Source organism: Cydia fagiglandana, chromosome 10, assembly GCF_963556715.1.
Source record: "Cydia fagiglandana chromosome 10, ilCydFagi1.1, whole genome shotgun sequence".
Lineage (NCBI taxonomy): Eukaryota > Metazoa > Arthropoda > Insecta > Lepidoptera > Tortricidae > Cydia > Cydia fagiglandana.
This window is the reverse complement of record NC_085941.1, coordinates 2930354-2946822: the sequence shown is the minus strand read 5'-3', so window position 1 is coordinate 2946822 and position 16469 is coordinate 2930354. Positions and strand designations below refer to the sequence as shown.

The 16469-nt window shown below is 35.5% G+C and overlaps 1 protein-coding gene and 1 long non-coding RNA gene across 2 annotated transcripts in view; one reads left to right on the top strand and one right to left on the bottom strand.

Moving 5' to 3' along the window:
- The window catches only part of LOC134668176 (uncharacterized), an 84055-nt gene extending 71342 nt beyond the window's left edge, over window positions 1-12713 (bottom strand). Inside the window, exon 1 of the long non-coding RNA XR_010098728.1 lies at window positions 8785-12713. This is a non-coding gene — a long non-coding RNA (uncharacterized LOC134668176). The remainder of the gene's footprint in view (window positions 1-8784) is intronic.
- On the top strand, window positions 254-7819 carry LOC134668131 (uncharacterized). Its single transcript, XM_063525639.1, has 7 exons — window positions 254-564; window positions 638-756; window positions 1771-1854; window positions 2365-2473; window positions 3856-3944; window positions 4758-4854; window positions 5345-7819. The coding sequence occupies exons 1-7, from the start codon at window positions 537-539 to the stop codon at window positions 5479-5481; spliced, it is 663 nt and encodes a 220-aa protein (XP_063381709.1). The 5' UTR covers window positions 254-536; the 3' UTR covers window positions 5482-7819.
- Window positions 12714-16469: the final 3756 nt, after the last annotated feature.

The following is a 16469-nucleotide window of genomic DNA, read 5'->3' as shown; positions in this document are numbered from 1 at the left end:
GACTTTTGACATCCCTAAAAGAGCACACATACACGCTTTTACGCACACATACACAGCCTGGATGCATCACAAAAGGCAACACTTGATTTGAAGTTCACCTTGTCAGCAGTATGGTTGTCCTTTTTTGACAAATGGCATTTTAAAAGAGCGAGGAGAGAGAAATGATACTAGTTGCTGCGCCGTCAAATAGAACAATAAACGTAGGGGCCATGCAATTTCCGAACGAAATCGCAGCTGTCAGAGTTATGTCAATCGTTACGTTATCAGTCAGCCTTTATTCCAATTTTTAATTATTTCAATAAGATTACAGAGATCTATTATATTTTTTTAGTAAATAATCGTAAGAATTATAGGGAAAAGATATATACTATTTGTTTTATCATTAAGTAATCATAAAACTAGTGTCGAGTGTTAAGAGGTGACTCGAGTGTTTGTTCAAATATTCATAATGGTAAAAAATCATTGATGGGTATTGTTTACGAATTTCGTGGAATTGAAGATATCACAGCTTGCCTTTGGATATATTAGCTGTTAGGATGGAAGGGAGTAACGATTCATTGTCAAGTAAGTAACCATTTTCGGGTATATTGGTTGTTATGTTACAGATAGCAATGACGTTGTTTTTGCGTGTTTGTAGTTTTGACTGCGCCCATGAGTGGGTCCTCTGCAGTGCTGCTGACTCCGGGGCGGACGAGGAACATAGCGCAAGACATGGAGGCTCTGAGATTGTCGCGACAGGACAACCCATTTTTACAGGTAGGCGAAACATATGATTATTTTTTTAAATGGTTTCAAGTCTAAGTACATTTGGCGCAGTGATTTATTTCAATATCAGTAACAAAATAAGAGAAATCATTATGAGAACTTGAGATTATGATAATTTTTTCTGGGAAACTAAATATGTAGAAATATTTAATGCAGTCCAGATAGATTTAATTCTTCCATTCAAATAGCACTAACATAACCTTAGAACTGTATTTTTGTAAAAAAAAAACAATTACCTATATCACCATAACATAAACAAGTTTTATTTTATCTATGAGTCATCTTATCTGCTTATACAAGCCTGCTAAATCCAATAGTTTTTGGCAGTAATCACCAAACAAGGTTATCTTAATCCCATTATATTGGTGATAATCTGTTGTGTACAGCCACAATAGAAGTAGAGCAGGCAACTTTATAAAAATGACCTAAACACCACTCTGTTGTGCAAATAAGAGTGTGCATATACCTGACTTCAAGATTTTCTTTAATTAGTCAAGATCTTAAATGTTTTTTTAATGTGTGTTCCACAACTTGACAAGGTAGCGAGATGATTGAAACCAAGACAGGAATGTTAAAAGAGTGAATCAACTCTTTTTGTTGTTTATTGGCATGTTTACTCTATATTGGATCATGTCACTCTTTAAATTGTGGTTCTATGGCATTTCAATTAAACAATTCATTTTTGTGGTAGTAAGAAACGCAATTAATAACACACTGATGCAAATTTACATGTCCGCTCCGGTATATGAGTGTATTAGAGCTATGCATGTATATCCTTTAGCCACCCAGAGGCCTACAAAAGGTAGGCCTCTGGACGTGTATTTTTATTTTACTTTGCAAGTTTTGTTGTCTAATTTTATAATTTGAATTTGATTTTGCAAGTTTTGTTGTCTGAGCAGCTAGTTGTTACAGCAATGTCCCGCTCACCTGAGCGATGTGTGAATTAGTATCCAATGTGAAGACTGCCTCAGAGACTTCTGTTGCTAACTGTATGTTGTGTTTCAGCAAGTGATCAAGGCCAGCAGGGAGAGTCTGATAGAGAGCCACATTGATGAGTGTGAATCTGATGACACCATATTAATGTCACAGGTATGGGTTATGATTTTTTTTTGAAGTAATTCTAGTGATGTAATGATTTTACTGATAAATCACAAATTACACAAATATGCTGCTGTAGATAGTTAGTTTAATTTTGGTCATGGTGAGTTAGATGACCACAGTTGCCTACCTAAGAGCTCTGGGTGAACAATGTGTCTGCATTGAACTTTCAATTCAGGTAGAAAGCCATCAAACCGGGTTTCCTTGAAATCTATTGTGTTCGGTAAAATAACACAATTTTACTAATGATATAATGATTGTTTTAGTAATATTGTTTTATTTTCCTGGCTTTTATACTTGCTGTCCAGCTTTAGCACCTAGGTGACAGCAGCTTTTAAATCAGGACAATTTTCTTAAATTCTCAATGTATAAATATAGGGACTTAAAGCTAGGTAACAGAATAATTTTACGACAATTACACTCACTTGATTATATGACCTTGAACTGGTCATCAAACGTCAGTTTTCCGTCTTTCATATTTTATCCGTATAAATGTTGCAGGATTTTGGCAGTTCAGCGTTAGACTTTGTAGAAGAAGACCCTTTGACCCTGAAAGAGGTCCATGAACATATGATCAGGTCCCCTCCCCCTACAAGCTGCTGGTCTAACGGTACGTAAAATACATATATTTGAAAAAAAGATTAACCCTTAGATGCCTGAAGTATCAATATTGATACTGGAACAAGATGAATGGTAACCTTAAGAAAGGAAATTAAAACATTGTTATGAGAATATCAATTTATAATTTAGAGCCACTTTAGTTGTCACAGTAGGAGTATTGATTGATACTTTATGTACCTAAGTGTTATCCAACACCACAATAAAAAATTGCGTCAAGAAAATAAATTTTTAGGAGGTATGTATGTTAGTTTGTAATGCATGGATCTTAGTTGCCTAAAAATAAATTATTTAATTGATAGATAACCATTAGGATATCATTAGGCCTTTAAGATTGTATTTAAGTACTCAAGTTTCACTATGGGTATAGAATGTATTTCAACTCAATTTCTTTGACCACTCTATTAACTAATAAATCCAGTATAACTCTTAATATTCATAGATTCAACACGCAATATAACGATTACCTAATATGAATAATTACTAACCCTGCCTTATAGAACCATTATGCTGTATGACTTTCTAATGATATGCATCTGTGCATTGCGTTTTTCCTTAACAGTAAATCGTTTGTTTTTACTTATTTAAAAACTAAACATGACAATGTTAGAAAGTTGGTGAAACTTCGGATATTCTAACAGTAACTAGCTAAGTTTAACTTTTCATTGACCCACAAAAAAAAAACATAATAATAACAGTATAGGTACCTTCAGATCCACAGCGCAGGCTTCGTCACCATACAGATAGCTCATCCACCTCAGGTTTCGTCAAAATACTTTTCACTTGACATTGACATTGTTTATTTATGTAATTTAGTAATAGTATTACTATGGTAACAAAAGGGTGTTATGATATTGGTACAGCAAGCATGCAGCAGACGTTACTAAGCGGGCGAGGTGTTTAAAATGACCTTGACACACGTATTCTCATAACAATAAAGTTGCGTCAAGATCATTTTGAACACCTGGCCCGCTTAGCAACTACTGCTGCTGACTGTACTTGGCCACATCGGCACTATTTTCAATCGTGGCCGTGACTATTTTCATGTTGACACAGCTGACTGTACTAACCCACCCCACTTGTACTATCCAACTTGCTTCTAGGATAACTCTCGTAGCAAGCAGTGTCAGAAGCAAAACCCATTGAAAACCCTTTTGCAAGGGTTACCCAACCCTCGGTTCTAATATCTTATTGAACAACATGACTTTAACTCTTTGAACGCCATGCCTTTTTTATATATTAAACTGTAACCGTTGGCCTTTTTGGCTATCTTTAGCGGTCAAAGAGTTAAAGTTTGAATTCCTTTTCTATGCATTTTCATAGGCAAATGTACTAACTAACCAACCCCGCTTGTACTAACCAACTTGCTTCTAGAGTCGCTCTCATACCGCGCCGCGTCTGCGTTCGAGTTCGGCGCCGACAGCCCCGTGTCGTTTAGCGCCTACTCCGTCGCGCATGAGAAGGTCACTAACATTATATTAATGTGCCGTCCTGTCTTCGTCGTCTGTCGTGAACTTCGAAATTCGTGTGTCTGTTACTCCTACTCTGTCATGTAGCTAAGGCTACATTTCCATGTGGTGTAATAGAGATGCCATAAGTATTTGGACGTCGCCCAAGAAAATTGAAGCAAAAGTACCGCAGAGAGATAGGACCAAAACCATGGTTTAACTATCGTTTTGTGATATTTTCCCGCCGTACCGGGGCGTATGGCAACCCTACATTTTAGGTTCAACCCTAGCTGTATACATCCGTCTTATTGGCATAATGAGACGGATGTGTACATTGTGTACAGTCGACCGGTCTTGAACCTCCATGGAAATGCAGGTTACGAGCGCAGATATATTCGGATTTCGATGTTTGAAGTTTTAGCTAAAACCCCAGCTTAGTTGTACAGAAGTTCTATACGTTCTAATAAAGTTAAATTTTGTTTTAGTATATCTGCATTTTTAGAACAGACGGGCTTTCATACTAGTAATATTGAAATTGTAAGGTGTTGTATTTTAATCACAGTGACGTATTTATTGAACTGTTTGTGCAACTGGGATAATGGATAATTTCTATTCTATTCTATTCTGGGATAATGTTTATATATTTTCGATTGAAGTAAAGTGTGGGCTTTCAGAAACAAAATACTGACACAATTATGTCATCGCATCTACAATTTGACTATATTTACACTTTAATTTTATTTAGTTGTAGGTAGGTTATATGTGTTTATTTAAAAATTCATAAATAAATCAGATTTTCTCTAAAAGTAGTTATTAATTTTGAACCAGGAATGTTCCCGCTCCCCCCGTCGTTCGCGTGCGTCGCGCTCGGCGTCGCCACGTTCCCACGATCTAGCTCTCTGTGGGAGACCACTCTCTTTGCCAGGTAAGCTATAAGTATCAGGAAAATCCTCTTGGACGTCAAAAGGTTCCAAACTGTTTTCATAAGCCACTGTGAGCTCATGAAAAGATAGTTACTTTTGCTTTGTCGGATATCAATTTTATAATATCTGGGAGACCGAGCTTTGCTCGGAAAACATATAAAAACTCAAAAATGCGCGTTTTCCTAGAGATAAGACCTAGCTAGATCGATTTATTGCCCCCGAATACGCCCATATAGCAAATTTCATCGAAATCGTTAGAGCCGTTTCCGAGATCCCCGAAATATATATATAAATAAATAAATAAACAAGAATTGCTCGTTTAAAGGTATTAGATTTATAGAGGTACCTTTGAGTACCTAACAGTTCCAATATAATTTAGTAAAAATAGTTTACATTTTACAATATGTACTTATAAATAAATAAATTTTCCTATAATTTGTTTCTAAGATTGTGGATGCAAGAGCAGTATCAACCGGTAACCCTTTTTTCCAGGTGAAAGCCACCTCCGCAACGCCCTAAGCAAAAAAGTTCAACCAGAGCGCTTCTCCTTACTACAGCATCCCCGTCCGTTACGCAGACCAGCACGGCAGGACGACGAGAGCGTCCAACTCGTTCCCGATGACAAGTAAAGTAGGAAAGAATATTGGTGTTTATTGGTAATAGATGTTGACCCTATTGTGGGGTTACAGGTTATATTGGTAACCGCATTGTGCGAGAACTCGTAACCGATGACAAGTATTAGGAAAGGATATTGGTGTATACTGGTAACAAATGTTGGTATAGGTTAATTCATAATAGCTAGCGCGAGATTACTGAACTATCAAAATTTTCATATAAAATCCTTGCCAGCTTTTGTGAATCGACCTATATAGTTGTGCGGTTATACAGGTTATGTTAGTTACCGTATTGTGAAGTTTACAATCCTAAAGGTGATGTTGGTAGCTTTTCTGTCAGGGAACTTCCCTATAGGTGATGGTTACCCTATTGCGAGGGTATATTCTTACACAGAATTACGGTAACCCTTTGAAAGGGGTAAACCCTTCAGATAATATTGGTAACCCTATTATGAGGTGATAAACCCTATTTACAAAAACGTTATAAAAAGCCAAAAGGCCGGCTCTATTGATTGAAAGATGTGTAACCTTTTGGTGACCTTGGGTAAGCGTTTTACAGGAAATGTCGGTATTATTATGGTCTCAAGTAACTAACAGTTACCACAACAGTAAAATTCACAGTCAAATACAAAGATTACATAAAACATTGACAGTTCTAAGGTAAACCCCTACCCTCCTAAAAACCCTATAAAAAGATAAACTGGTTATAACTTTAAGAAAGCTTTTAATTAAAAGAGGCTTTGGAATATAAACCAGGGAAAGCACGACAAGTTGCATAAAAAGGTGCAACTGGTACAATTTTCTCCACTAAGAAAAAAGATCCTTATCGCGTTTATAACAAGGACTATATTAGAATGGTTATTGAATGGGAATGGATGTCTATAATGGGTGTAAATGTCAATATAGTCTTCTTGTATAAGAAGTCTTCCTTCAATTTGTTTTTTAGTCATAAGTGTTTGAAATAGCCGTTTTTCGAGCAGATATAAAACTAGATATAGCCGTATAAGCTAATCGCCAAATATCACTATTAGTTAGCACATAGTACTAATTTTCTGGAGCCCTAGAATGCTGAATGTAAAGATATACTGAAGATATTTTGCTACTGTCAGTGCAATATGAACTTAATTTTACAATTTTGGTGTTTTCTATAGGCTAAGAATATGACCTATTATGGAATGTCCGATATACCTATAATATGTATACAGAAATTTTCTTCGTTTTCTTATCATGTAGACACTACGTTTAGGACGAAATATACGGTGTTTGATTTATCAATTTTTGAGTAAGTATAAATGACGTTATAACACTTATAACGTTAGTAAAATTGTGCTAAGTTTGACAGTTTTAAAATTGACAGATTCATAAAAAAATTCTGCTGTTTATTTTTCTTACAGAGTCTATTATTTGTTTATGAAATATTTCAAATATTATTTGTTTATATATCATTGAAGCCAAGTGTTAGTTTTATTGATAAGATATCGTTCGAATAAAATTCTAATTCCAAATATCTAGTCGAGTTTTGCGAATTAATGTTACCATATTTTTATTAGGTTTTTGTTGTTTTTTTTAGAACTTAGGTACTTTATAAGGTAATTTACTTTACAAAACATATTATTATTTTTTATTCAAATCTTTCTGGCCAAGAATAAGTCAATGTTATTTTTGTTATCATTGTTTTTATTTTTTATGTAGTTTTGTAATGTAAATGTAAAAAAAGGTTAAAGTGCTCACCACGACTCCAATCGAATATGAAGTATTATAGTCCACCGATGACATAGGCATAGTTTTAGTGTTATTTTTAATAAATACCCGTCTAGGATATTAAATATATTGAATAACGTTCGTGCTAAAGGATGTTATGTGCTACATTTAGGCGTAATTGCAAATTATTGAACAATAGTGTTACTAATTACTATTATGCCTGAAGATCAATGATGTTTAAATGTCTTGTGTACTTAGAGTTAGACTAAGAAAAATCTGCAACGATTTTGATAGCCGACGCAGCGCAAGTGTTATTTTAAACTTCAAACTTCTATGAAATTATGACGTATAACTCTTCCACTGCGTGGGCTATCAAAATCGCTGCAGACTTTTCTTGGTCTAACTGTAGCTATGTTTAATTCGTCTATTCCACGGCGTAACAAAAAGTAGTCTTAATATATATTTCGTCACACAATGGAATGAATTTAAAAAAATTGTGTAGGTACATAAATAATATGCAGTTACGTCTAAAGTATCCTTTAGTATACCGCCTTAATAGTAATGTTAAATAAAATAGGCATCGCTTTATGTTAAATTAAATTTGACTTGTTCTTAATTTCCTTAATAACCTATTACCAAAAATTCATTCATTGTATTAAGCCCCCTCCAGACTATGCGCGTGAATCGCGGGCGAAGCCGCGAACGCGAGTGTGGAGTCTAGTTCGCTGATATGCGAAATCGACTCCAGACTCGCGTTCGCGGCTTCGCGCCGCGATTCGCGCACGAGTGTGGAGCGGGCTTTAGATGTATATAGTTAAAGAAAAAAATCGTGCCACAAATTTTGACAGGCTAAAAAGATGGCGCTCATGTTTCTGCGTCTCTCTGTCGCTCTTACATATTAGAGAGGCAGATAGAAAAATTGCGATCTTGTTTTACGCGGTAGAGCCTCTGAATTGTCAAATGTCAACTTTTGACAGCCAGAGATGCCGCGTAATTATGGTAACATTCCATTTCTAACCGCAGCTGCACTACCGGTCTAGTACCGGTACTGAACGCGTCGCTGTCATTGTCAAATTCCATGGTAAAATGGACAGTAATGCAGCTGTCGTTGGAAATGGACTGTCACCTATATGAGCCGTACAGCGCCTGCCTGTCAAATTTGACTTTATATACCTACATCTAATACAATAAATTAATATTTGATACAAATGATATTACATTGGATGTGAATTTCTTTATTAGACGTTAGTACTGTTTAGCTATTTAGATGTTTTCGTATATAATAGTCGAAGTAAGTAGGTAGGTATAGCGTGAAAAGAAACCCCATAATTTTAATACTTAATCTTACCATATTATTATATAACATTTCTTTAGGTGTTTGAGAATGAGACGATATAAAATAAGAATAATTAATAATACTAGTATGCACTATATTAACTATCATAGAAACACATAGATAATTAACACTTGATGACTTTGATGAGTGTAAGTCTAATATTACCACTAGATATTATTGATTGAAGGAAAGTCACTTTTGATACTGATATATCTAATCTATATCGTATCTATTCGTAATATTTGACGTATCTTAAAGTTCGAATCGAGCTGTGTGACTACGTATAGTTCGTTTTTTTTAGCATTAGAAAGAACTTCGCAGAAGTAAGCTTGTGGTTCCAAATCCGGCACTTTTAACGGTAATAAATTGAAGTAAATTATATGTATTGACCGTGCTACATTAGATAATTCAATAATTATTAAGAATTAAAGAGGCTGATAGAAACTGTACGCTTACTTCTGTGGAGTTCTTTCTAATGCTAAAAAAACGAACTATAGCACTAATATTAATAAATATTGACTTTTATCTGATTGATAACAGTTATTAATATAAAAATCGGTTTCAAATATTAGTAGAGTTTAACAGTTGAGTGAAAGTCGCTAACTGAAATTCAACTTCAGTTTTTTTTTTCAAACAGTTAATACGCTAGTATTATTAACTTTTCTTATTTAATTGCATTTTCAATGCCTAATAACTAATTCGGCGCGTTTAGATTTTGTCTCTTTTCCGTCAATGTGTCGTTCGCAGATAAAGACCCCAGACCGGCTCGGCTTATTCGCCATGCATTGGCGATGCTTCTATACAGTAATGGTCGGGTACCTTTTCCTCAGAACGATACATTTTCAGTATTAAAATTGTAACTAAGATTATATGCTCAATGAGCACCGCTCACCATTGATCGAGCTTCACCTATTATATTATTGAAATAATATTGATATTATTATATTTCAAGTTGAATGTTGCACCCCTATTTATTATATTGATGTTAAATCAAAATTTCGTAGATGTGTTTTATTGATTTTATGCATCGTTGGCTCAATTGCCATTACTTATAAAAATTAGAAATAATAAAATGCGACTATTTTATGCCTTTATTTGCCGAACTGCCGAAGGTACCCTACCCATGTAATACGATTATAATAGGAGGACCTTTTTGCCGTACGGTCAAGGCAGGAACAGTGGCTCAGCTGGAAGTCGCTCACTGAACCTAATTTCAACACGAGAGGCTATTTGCTTCCCTGCTAATGTAGCAGAAACATTCAGTAATCGAATAAATGCAAATGATCAAGCAATAGTTCTGCTAAAATGCGAGGGTGCTACAGTGTAGATCGATATTTGAGCGACCGATCCACTGTTCGAGCTGAGCCACTGTTTCCGCCTTGATGCCCTTGATCCTAAATTATTATTGTATTGTTATCATTAGCTCTGAATTTTTTTAATCGGTTAAATCCTTCGCCATGTTTTAACCCTTTGATCGCTCACCAGTCGACTGGGCGCATATACGTGCTATAAGATATGTGCTAAGTGAAGCTACCTACAGAAAACAGCAATGAATGGGCACTGACTGTATATTTAGTGATTGATACTTTTAATTCTTCATGGTCTCTGGCAGCGTAGCCAAGATGTCAATCGCTTACGCTCCGTAGCAATCGAAACGCAACTGTCACTGTCGCGCTAATATGGAAGAGTGATAGAGAGACAGAATGCTTTTCGTTGTCGAAGCGATAGCGATTGTAACCTTGGCTAGGCCGGCTGTTAAGAAACTTATGAACATTTTCGTAAATTGTGTTCGTTTCAAAGCGAGGGATAGGCAAGGTACATAATCCTGCGGTGCGACGGTGTTAATATGTAAGAATTTTGTAGCGAAATGATTATGTTTAGCGAATATGCACCATACGCCAAAGCAATAAGGGCTACTAGCTTAAACCACGTTACTCATATATTTGAGGCTATCCGTTCTAGATGCCATGCTCTGACCAAAGCAATAGTACTAGTTTGATATTCATTAATGCGATTGTATAGTATAGGTTATAAATAATACTGATTATTTGATTTCAGTACCATAAACGTACCTTGGTGGTGGAAAAAGTCGCTAGAGACCTTATACTATTGTCGCAGTGACAAGGTACGATGGTACATACTGAAATTAAATTCCATGATCGTACTAAAGCAAGCCATCTAACGTATATCAAGAGTAAGTAAAGACATTTTATTTCTGTTATTTTTGATGTGATGTCATGTCCTGAGATGTTTAAAGGGTTAAGTTAACTATTGATGTGATGTCGTAAACTTTCCAAAATTGCGAAATTTCCACATATGTAATTTAATTTCGGAAACTTCTCATATTGGGAATTGAAATTTTCCATTTCCAAAATGAAAGATTCTTGTGGATTTATCGTGATATTGAGACCCTTATCACTTTAGAACGTTTGTATTATTTATTACGAGTACCAAAGTAGGAATAATATGTGACGTCCCACAGGTAAAGGTACCTATATATTCAGTGTTGGGCGTAATTAATTACTCGTGTAATTTAATTACTAATTGAATTACATGTAATTGAATTACAATGTAATTGAATTACATAAAATTTAATTACATGTAATTAAATTTTCTGTGTAATTTGCAATTGTAATTACATTAATTAGTAATTAAATTACTCAATTACTTTTCATTTACCTTTTTAATAATATGCAAATATGAACAAATTTTCTTGGAGTAATTATAAAGAAAATCTTTTATGAATTCCATTATACGCTGGATAACATTATAACATATTTTTTATCCCTGGAATCATACCTTTACAGGGTACTATGTGACAAACCACGTTGAATATGGCGGTCGGCGCTTACGTCGCGTAGCACCGCATTAGTATTGGGGCGCCGCTAATAATGACATAAGCGCCGACCTAAGGTGCCTTTCGGGTTGGACTGTAGCAAAGAGGGGGCTGGGACTTAGAATTTTTTTTGACAAAGTGGTGTCATTATGACACTATTTTTAAATGATTGTAATGTCTAGATCACGTCAAAATAAGCATCTTTTACTGAAAAAACTTTTCTCTAAAATAAAAAATGACTGAGTTAGACGCCTCCAAAGATTGGTGTTTTTAAAGGGAGCTGGGACTTAGAAAATTTTCATCGCGAGTGGTGTCATTATGACATATATTTTAAATGATTGTAACTTATAGAACACGTCAAAATAAGCTACTTTTACTTGAAAAACTTTTTTCTAAAACTTTATTAAGAACTGTTTTGAAACCCCTGTTTTATTCATTTTCTCAAAAAAAAAATCTAAGTCCCAGAAACGGCCCCCCTTTGATACAGTCCGCTATTTTCAATTTTATAAAAAAGTTTTTCTAGTAAAAGTGGCCTATTTGAACGTGTTCTATACGTTACAATCATTTAAAATATATGTCATAATGACACCACTCGCGATGAAAATTTTCTAAGACCCAGCTCCCTTTAAAAATATCAATCTTTGGAGGCGTCTAACTCAGCCATTTTTATTTTAGAGAAAAAAATTTTAGTAAAATACGCTTATTTTGACGTGATCTACACATTACAATCATTTAAAAATAGTATCATAATGACACCACTTAATCAGAAAAAAATTGTAAGTCCCAGCCCTCCCTTAGCTACAGTCCAACCAAATCAACCAAAGTTAACATTGACAATGTTGCTTAGTGAAATTTAAAACCATTCAAAATGTTCATCTGATTTTGGAAATAAAGATGATCACAAACTTGCATTCTATAAAAGTAACTGTAATTCAAAAAAGTAATTAAATTAAAAATTTTAATTACAAAATGTAATTAGTAATTTAATTACTAATTACATTTTGCAATTGTAATTAGTAATTAAAATTTTAATTACTTTCCACATGTAATGGAAATTATTTGTTGGAATTACATTTTGTAATTGCAATTGTTAATTAATAATTCAATTACTTTTTGCCCAACACTGCTATATATAGCGGTTGGCGCTAACGCTATTATTAACGCCGCTCCAATATTATTGCGGCGCTATGAGACGTAAGCGCCAGCCGCCATAAGGTACCTTTTCCGTGGAACGTCACATATAATACTTTATTCAGTAGGCAAATGTTCATGTTTCTTGTTCGAGATGTTTTTGTCTTTCTCTGGTCATTCGCTGGTCGATTAATCCAGATTTGTGTGTCGAAATAAAGTATTTCATTCAGATTTTGTTATTTCATTTTATCTCTGAGTTTGTCACAGTTACCAAGCTAAAAAATAGACAGTAACAGCAATAAATTCATTGGATTTCGATATACCTACCTACAGACGTAGGTATATATCCTTGAGAGTTCAGGTGATATACTTACTTAACCATTTGAATGCTTTATGTCATAAACTCCCGGCCAAGCTCCCTGGTGGAAGGGAGCTAATAGCTAATGTAAACCTTACTTGAAAGTGTGAAGGTTAATTTTAACAGTGCCTGTCATAGTCATAACAGCTATTGGCGCTGTGGGCGCTGTCGTTACTAGTCATTAGTAACGACAACTTTAGGTGTTCTTGGCGTTCAAAAGGTATCTCCGTTATGTTCATAGGGTAGAGTAGTTATCTAGATCTATGGTATTTTATAAACTCACTGGCCCTATTTAACCGCCGTTCGTCAGGTCATGCAATTTATAACTTGTTATAAACAAGGGTTTCATTGAAACGATATTCTTAATTTGACTCGTACGGTGGTTAAAATGTACCTTTTTTGGTAAAAATACAGAAATAAAACAAAGAAATTGTTTATTTATAATTTTATTAAATTAGTTCTAACTTCTAAAATAACTTTTTTACATATAGTAAATTATATGTGCCACGTTCGTCAAATACATTGAATAATGCTGCCAAATCACATCAGCAGTTGTCGCGGTACCTAATGTTTGCCTACTCAGACAGAACTGTCGGTCGTACTCTGCCGGTTTCTGTACGAAATATCAAAAACAAAAATGTGCCTCCCATAAAGTCGTAACACACTACCGCACCGCACCAAGGTCTCGGTGCGGTATTGTGTTGCGGCTAATAGTACATACGGACATTATCATCTCATTACATGAAGTTAATTGGAGTGAAAGTGAGGGCGGTCTAGAGGTCTTATAATTAAAAATTTACGAATATTTCAATAGGGGCCGTAGTAGCCTTAAAGTAGTTGGACGAAGTTTTCTGACATGTTTTACAGGCTTACATTTGAAGTCTGCCTTAAAACATTAACAGGGAAAAGTTATTAGATTCTACGATTTTAACACCATTTTTACCTAAAGATAGCAGTATAATTTTGTTACACACGTAGAATTTAACAATTTGCACAATGATGCTTGCTTGCTTGTGACCAGTATGCATTATAGGTGCTCAAAACTAACGCACTAATAGACGGGAATACCGGACCGCGACCTTGGTACGGTCCAACGCCTGTTCGATCGAGTGGAAGGTGGTCCGCCGTACGTCCGTTAAGGACGCAGCTATGAGTGAAAGTGAGAAAGAGATAAGCTTACCGGACCAAGGTCGCGTCTGTTAGCACTATTAAAGTCGAAATCCGTGATACTATTCAAACGTAAACTTTTTCGGATTGGCTGTTTCAGAGGGTATGGACCTGATTGGCGGATTTAAGAGGGATACGTTTAAGTAGTACCATTCGGTCTTAATCTTTCGTTCAGAAACCACGACAGGAGTTTGTGACGGCGCATTTTCCGTCCAACCTGGCAACCCCAACCCGAACTTGCCGGACAATATATTTATGAAATAATTTGTATAAAAATTTTAGCTCCAATATTTACAATCGTACTGATATTTTTTTACACGCCGGACTAAAATTTTTAATTTACAGTAGCAAGTTCAAGTAGGGTTGCCACAGCTGGTCGGCAGGACAATTTATTGCAATTTCAATTCTAATAACACATTTCTTATCAAGTAAAGAGTGCGCGCGTACAGTGCACGCACGTACAAATACCCTATCGATACAGTGACTGTCGGGTTGACACAGGGAACCGCGAAAATCGAAGCTCGCAAATTGCGGGCATTTTTCTGTGTCACTCTTATTACGCCTTCATTGGAGTAAAAGAGAAAGATCCCTGCAATTTGCGAATTTAGGTTTTCGCGGTAGCCCCTCTGAGCCGCGGCTCTTAAACTACGTGCGACAGAATAGAGTAAGTAGGAAATAGCAACTTAAACTTACTGTAGCGATAGGATAGACAATTTATTTAAGAAAGAGACAACACCGAAGGCAGATGACTGGATTCATTGCCACTACTGTCGCCCGCGCGCTAAAATACACTAATTTTCGTACATCGTACACCGATACCGTCTCCCTGTTTCGTGTTTTTAAAAATTAACATTTAGAATTAACACTCAAGTAGGGGCTTATACAGAATTTGTACTCTTAAAGCGTCCCGTCGCCGCTTGCACCCACACTCGGCAATCGCAAATGAAACAAATATCAAATATCAAATATCAAATATCAACATTTATTCAGCAAATAGGCCACAAGGGCACTTTTACACGTCAACATTGAATTTACATAAAAGCAAAAATAATAACATCAACAATTTTATAAATTAAAACTAACAATTCAATCTAACGTATTACAATTACTAAGAGATGTATATGGTCTCTTAATGTCGAATTACATACAAAATACAGATAAAAAAACACACACAAAAAATCTATAATATTTAGAGGTGTAAATGTCTCTAGGTGTCAGAACTATAAGATTATATAGTTTATCAAGTTATCCTTAGAGATGTATAGGGTCTCCAAGAGTCAATATCCTGTATAATTAATACATTCATTAAAAGAAAAGAAACATACGAGAACAGAATGAGGCGTCTCACTGTAATTAATTAATAAAAGTTACTAAGTATAATAGCTCGTGTTAGCTTAACAGACCAGTCTCCACAAACAGCACCCGTTCACGAGTATGACGCGTATCTCAGCCATCGCCTCCCTCAACCTTCATTCGGGAAAGTGGCGACCCGATCAACAACGCCACCGTAAGCAAAGACTTTTAAGCGAGCATGACATGTTCAAGCTACCGGCCTATATTAATATTAAAATAGTAATAACATGTAGCTGTAAGACACGGCATTTTGTGCTCATATGTTACATACAAACTTTTATTTTATACCTGGTCAAGCAAATCTTGTCAGTAAAAAAACCGGGCAAGTGCGAGTCGGACTCGCGCACGAAGGGTTCCGTACCATAATGCAAAAAAAAAACGGTCACCCATCCAAGTACTGACCACTCCCGACGTTGCTTAACTTTGGTCAAAAATCACGTTTGTTGTATGGGAGCCCCATTTAAATCTTTATTTTATTCTGTTTTTAGTATTTGTTGTTATAGCGGCAACAGAAATACATCATCTGTGAAAATTTCAACTGTCTAGCTATCACGGTTCGTGAGATACAGCCTGGTGACAGACGGACGGACGGACGGACGGACGGACAGCGAAGTCTTAGTAATAGGGTCCCGTTTTACCCTTTGGGTACGGAACCCTAAAAAGGCGCGAAATCCAAATGTTCTATGAAAGATATCCCTTCGCGCCTACATTTTTCAAATTTGCCGCCTTTTTCTACTGACAAGATCTGCTTGACCAGCTATACTTCGTCGATAGTTGACTTCTTATGTACCTATTCCGCGATCCTAATTAGCCTCATGCATGACTTTTTTTAAATTATTTTAATCATTATTTATATCCTTTGAAAACCGGAAAATAAAAATACTTTTATAAATCTTCCCATAATATTATTAAAAAATAATTAAAATACTGAAAATATTTTACTCACGTAAGTTTAGTTTCGAAGAATAACATACGCTTAAAATAATTCAAAAGAGAATGCTAAAATTATAAAATAAAAAAAAACTGGCATTGTCGGGGTTTGAACCATGTATCTTAGCTACAATCTGATTTTTTTCAAAATAGAGGCTACGGGTGCCACGAGCACATGACAGTTGATGGTC

What these genes read in the sequence shown, in the direction of transcription:
- LOC134668131 (XM_063525639.1), top strand. Translation starts at nt 537, where the DNA reads ATGGAAGGGAGTAACGATTCATTGTCAA. An exon ending in GAGTAACGATTCATTGTCAA is followed by an intron (nt 565 to 637) that starts GTAAGTAACCAT and finishes GCGTGTTTGTAG; the next exon opens with TTTTGACTGCGCCCATGAGT. An exon ending in AGGACAACCCATTTTTACAG is followed by an intron (nt 757 to 1,770) that starts GTAGGCGAAACA and finishes GTTGTGTTTCAG; the next exon opens with CAAGTGATCAAGGCCAGCAG.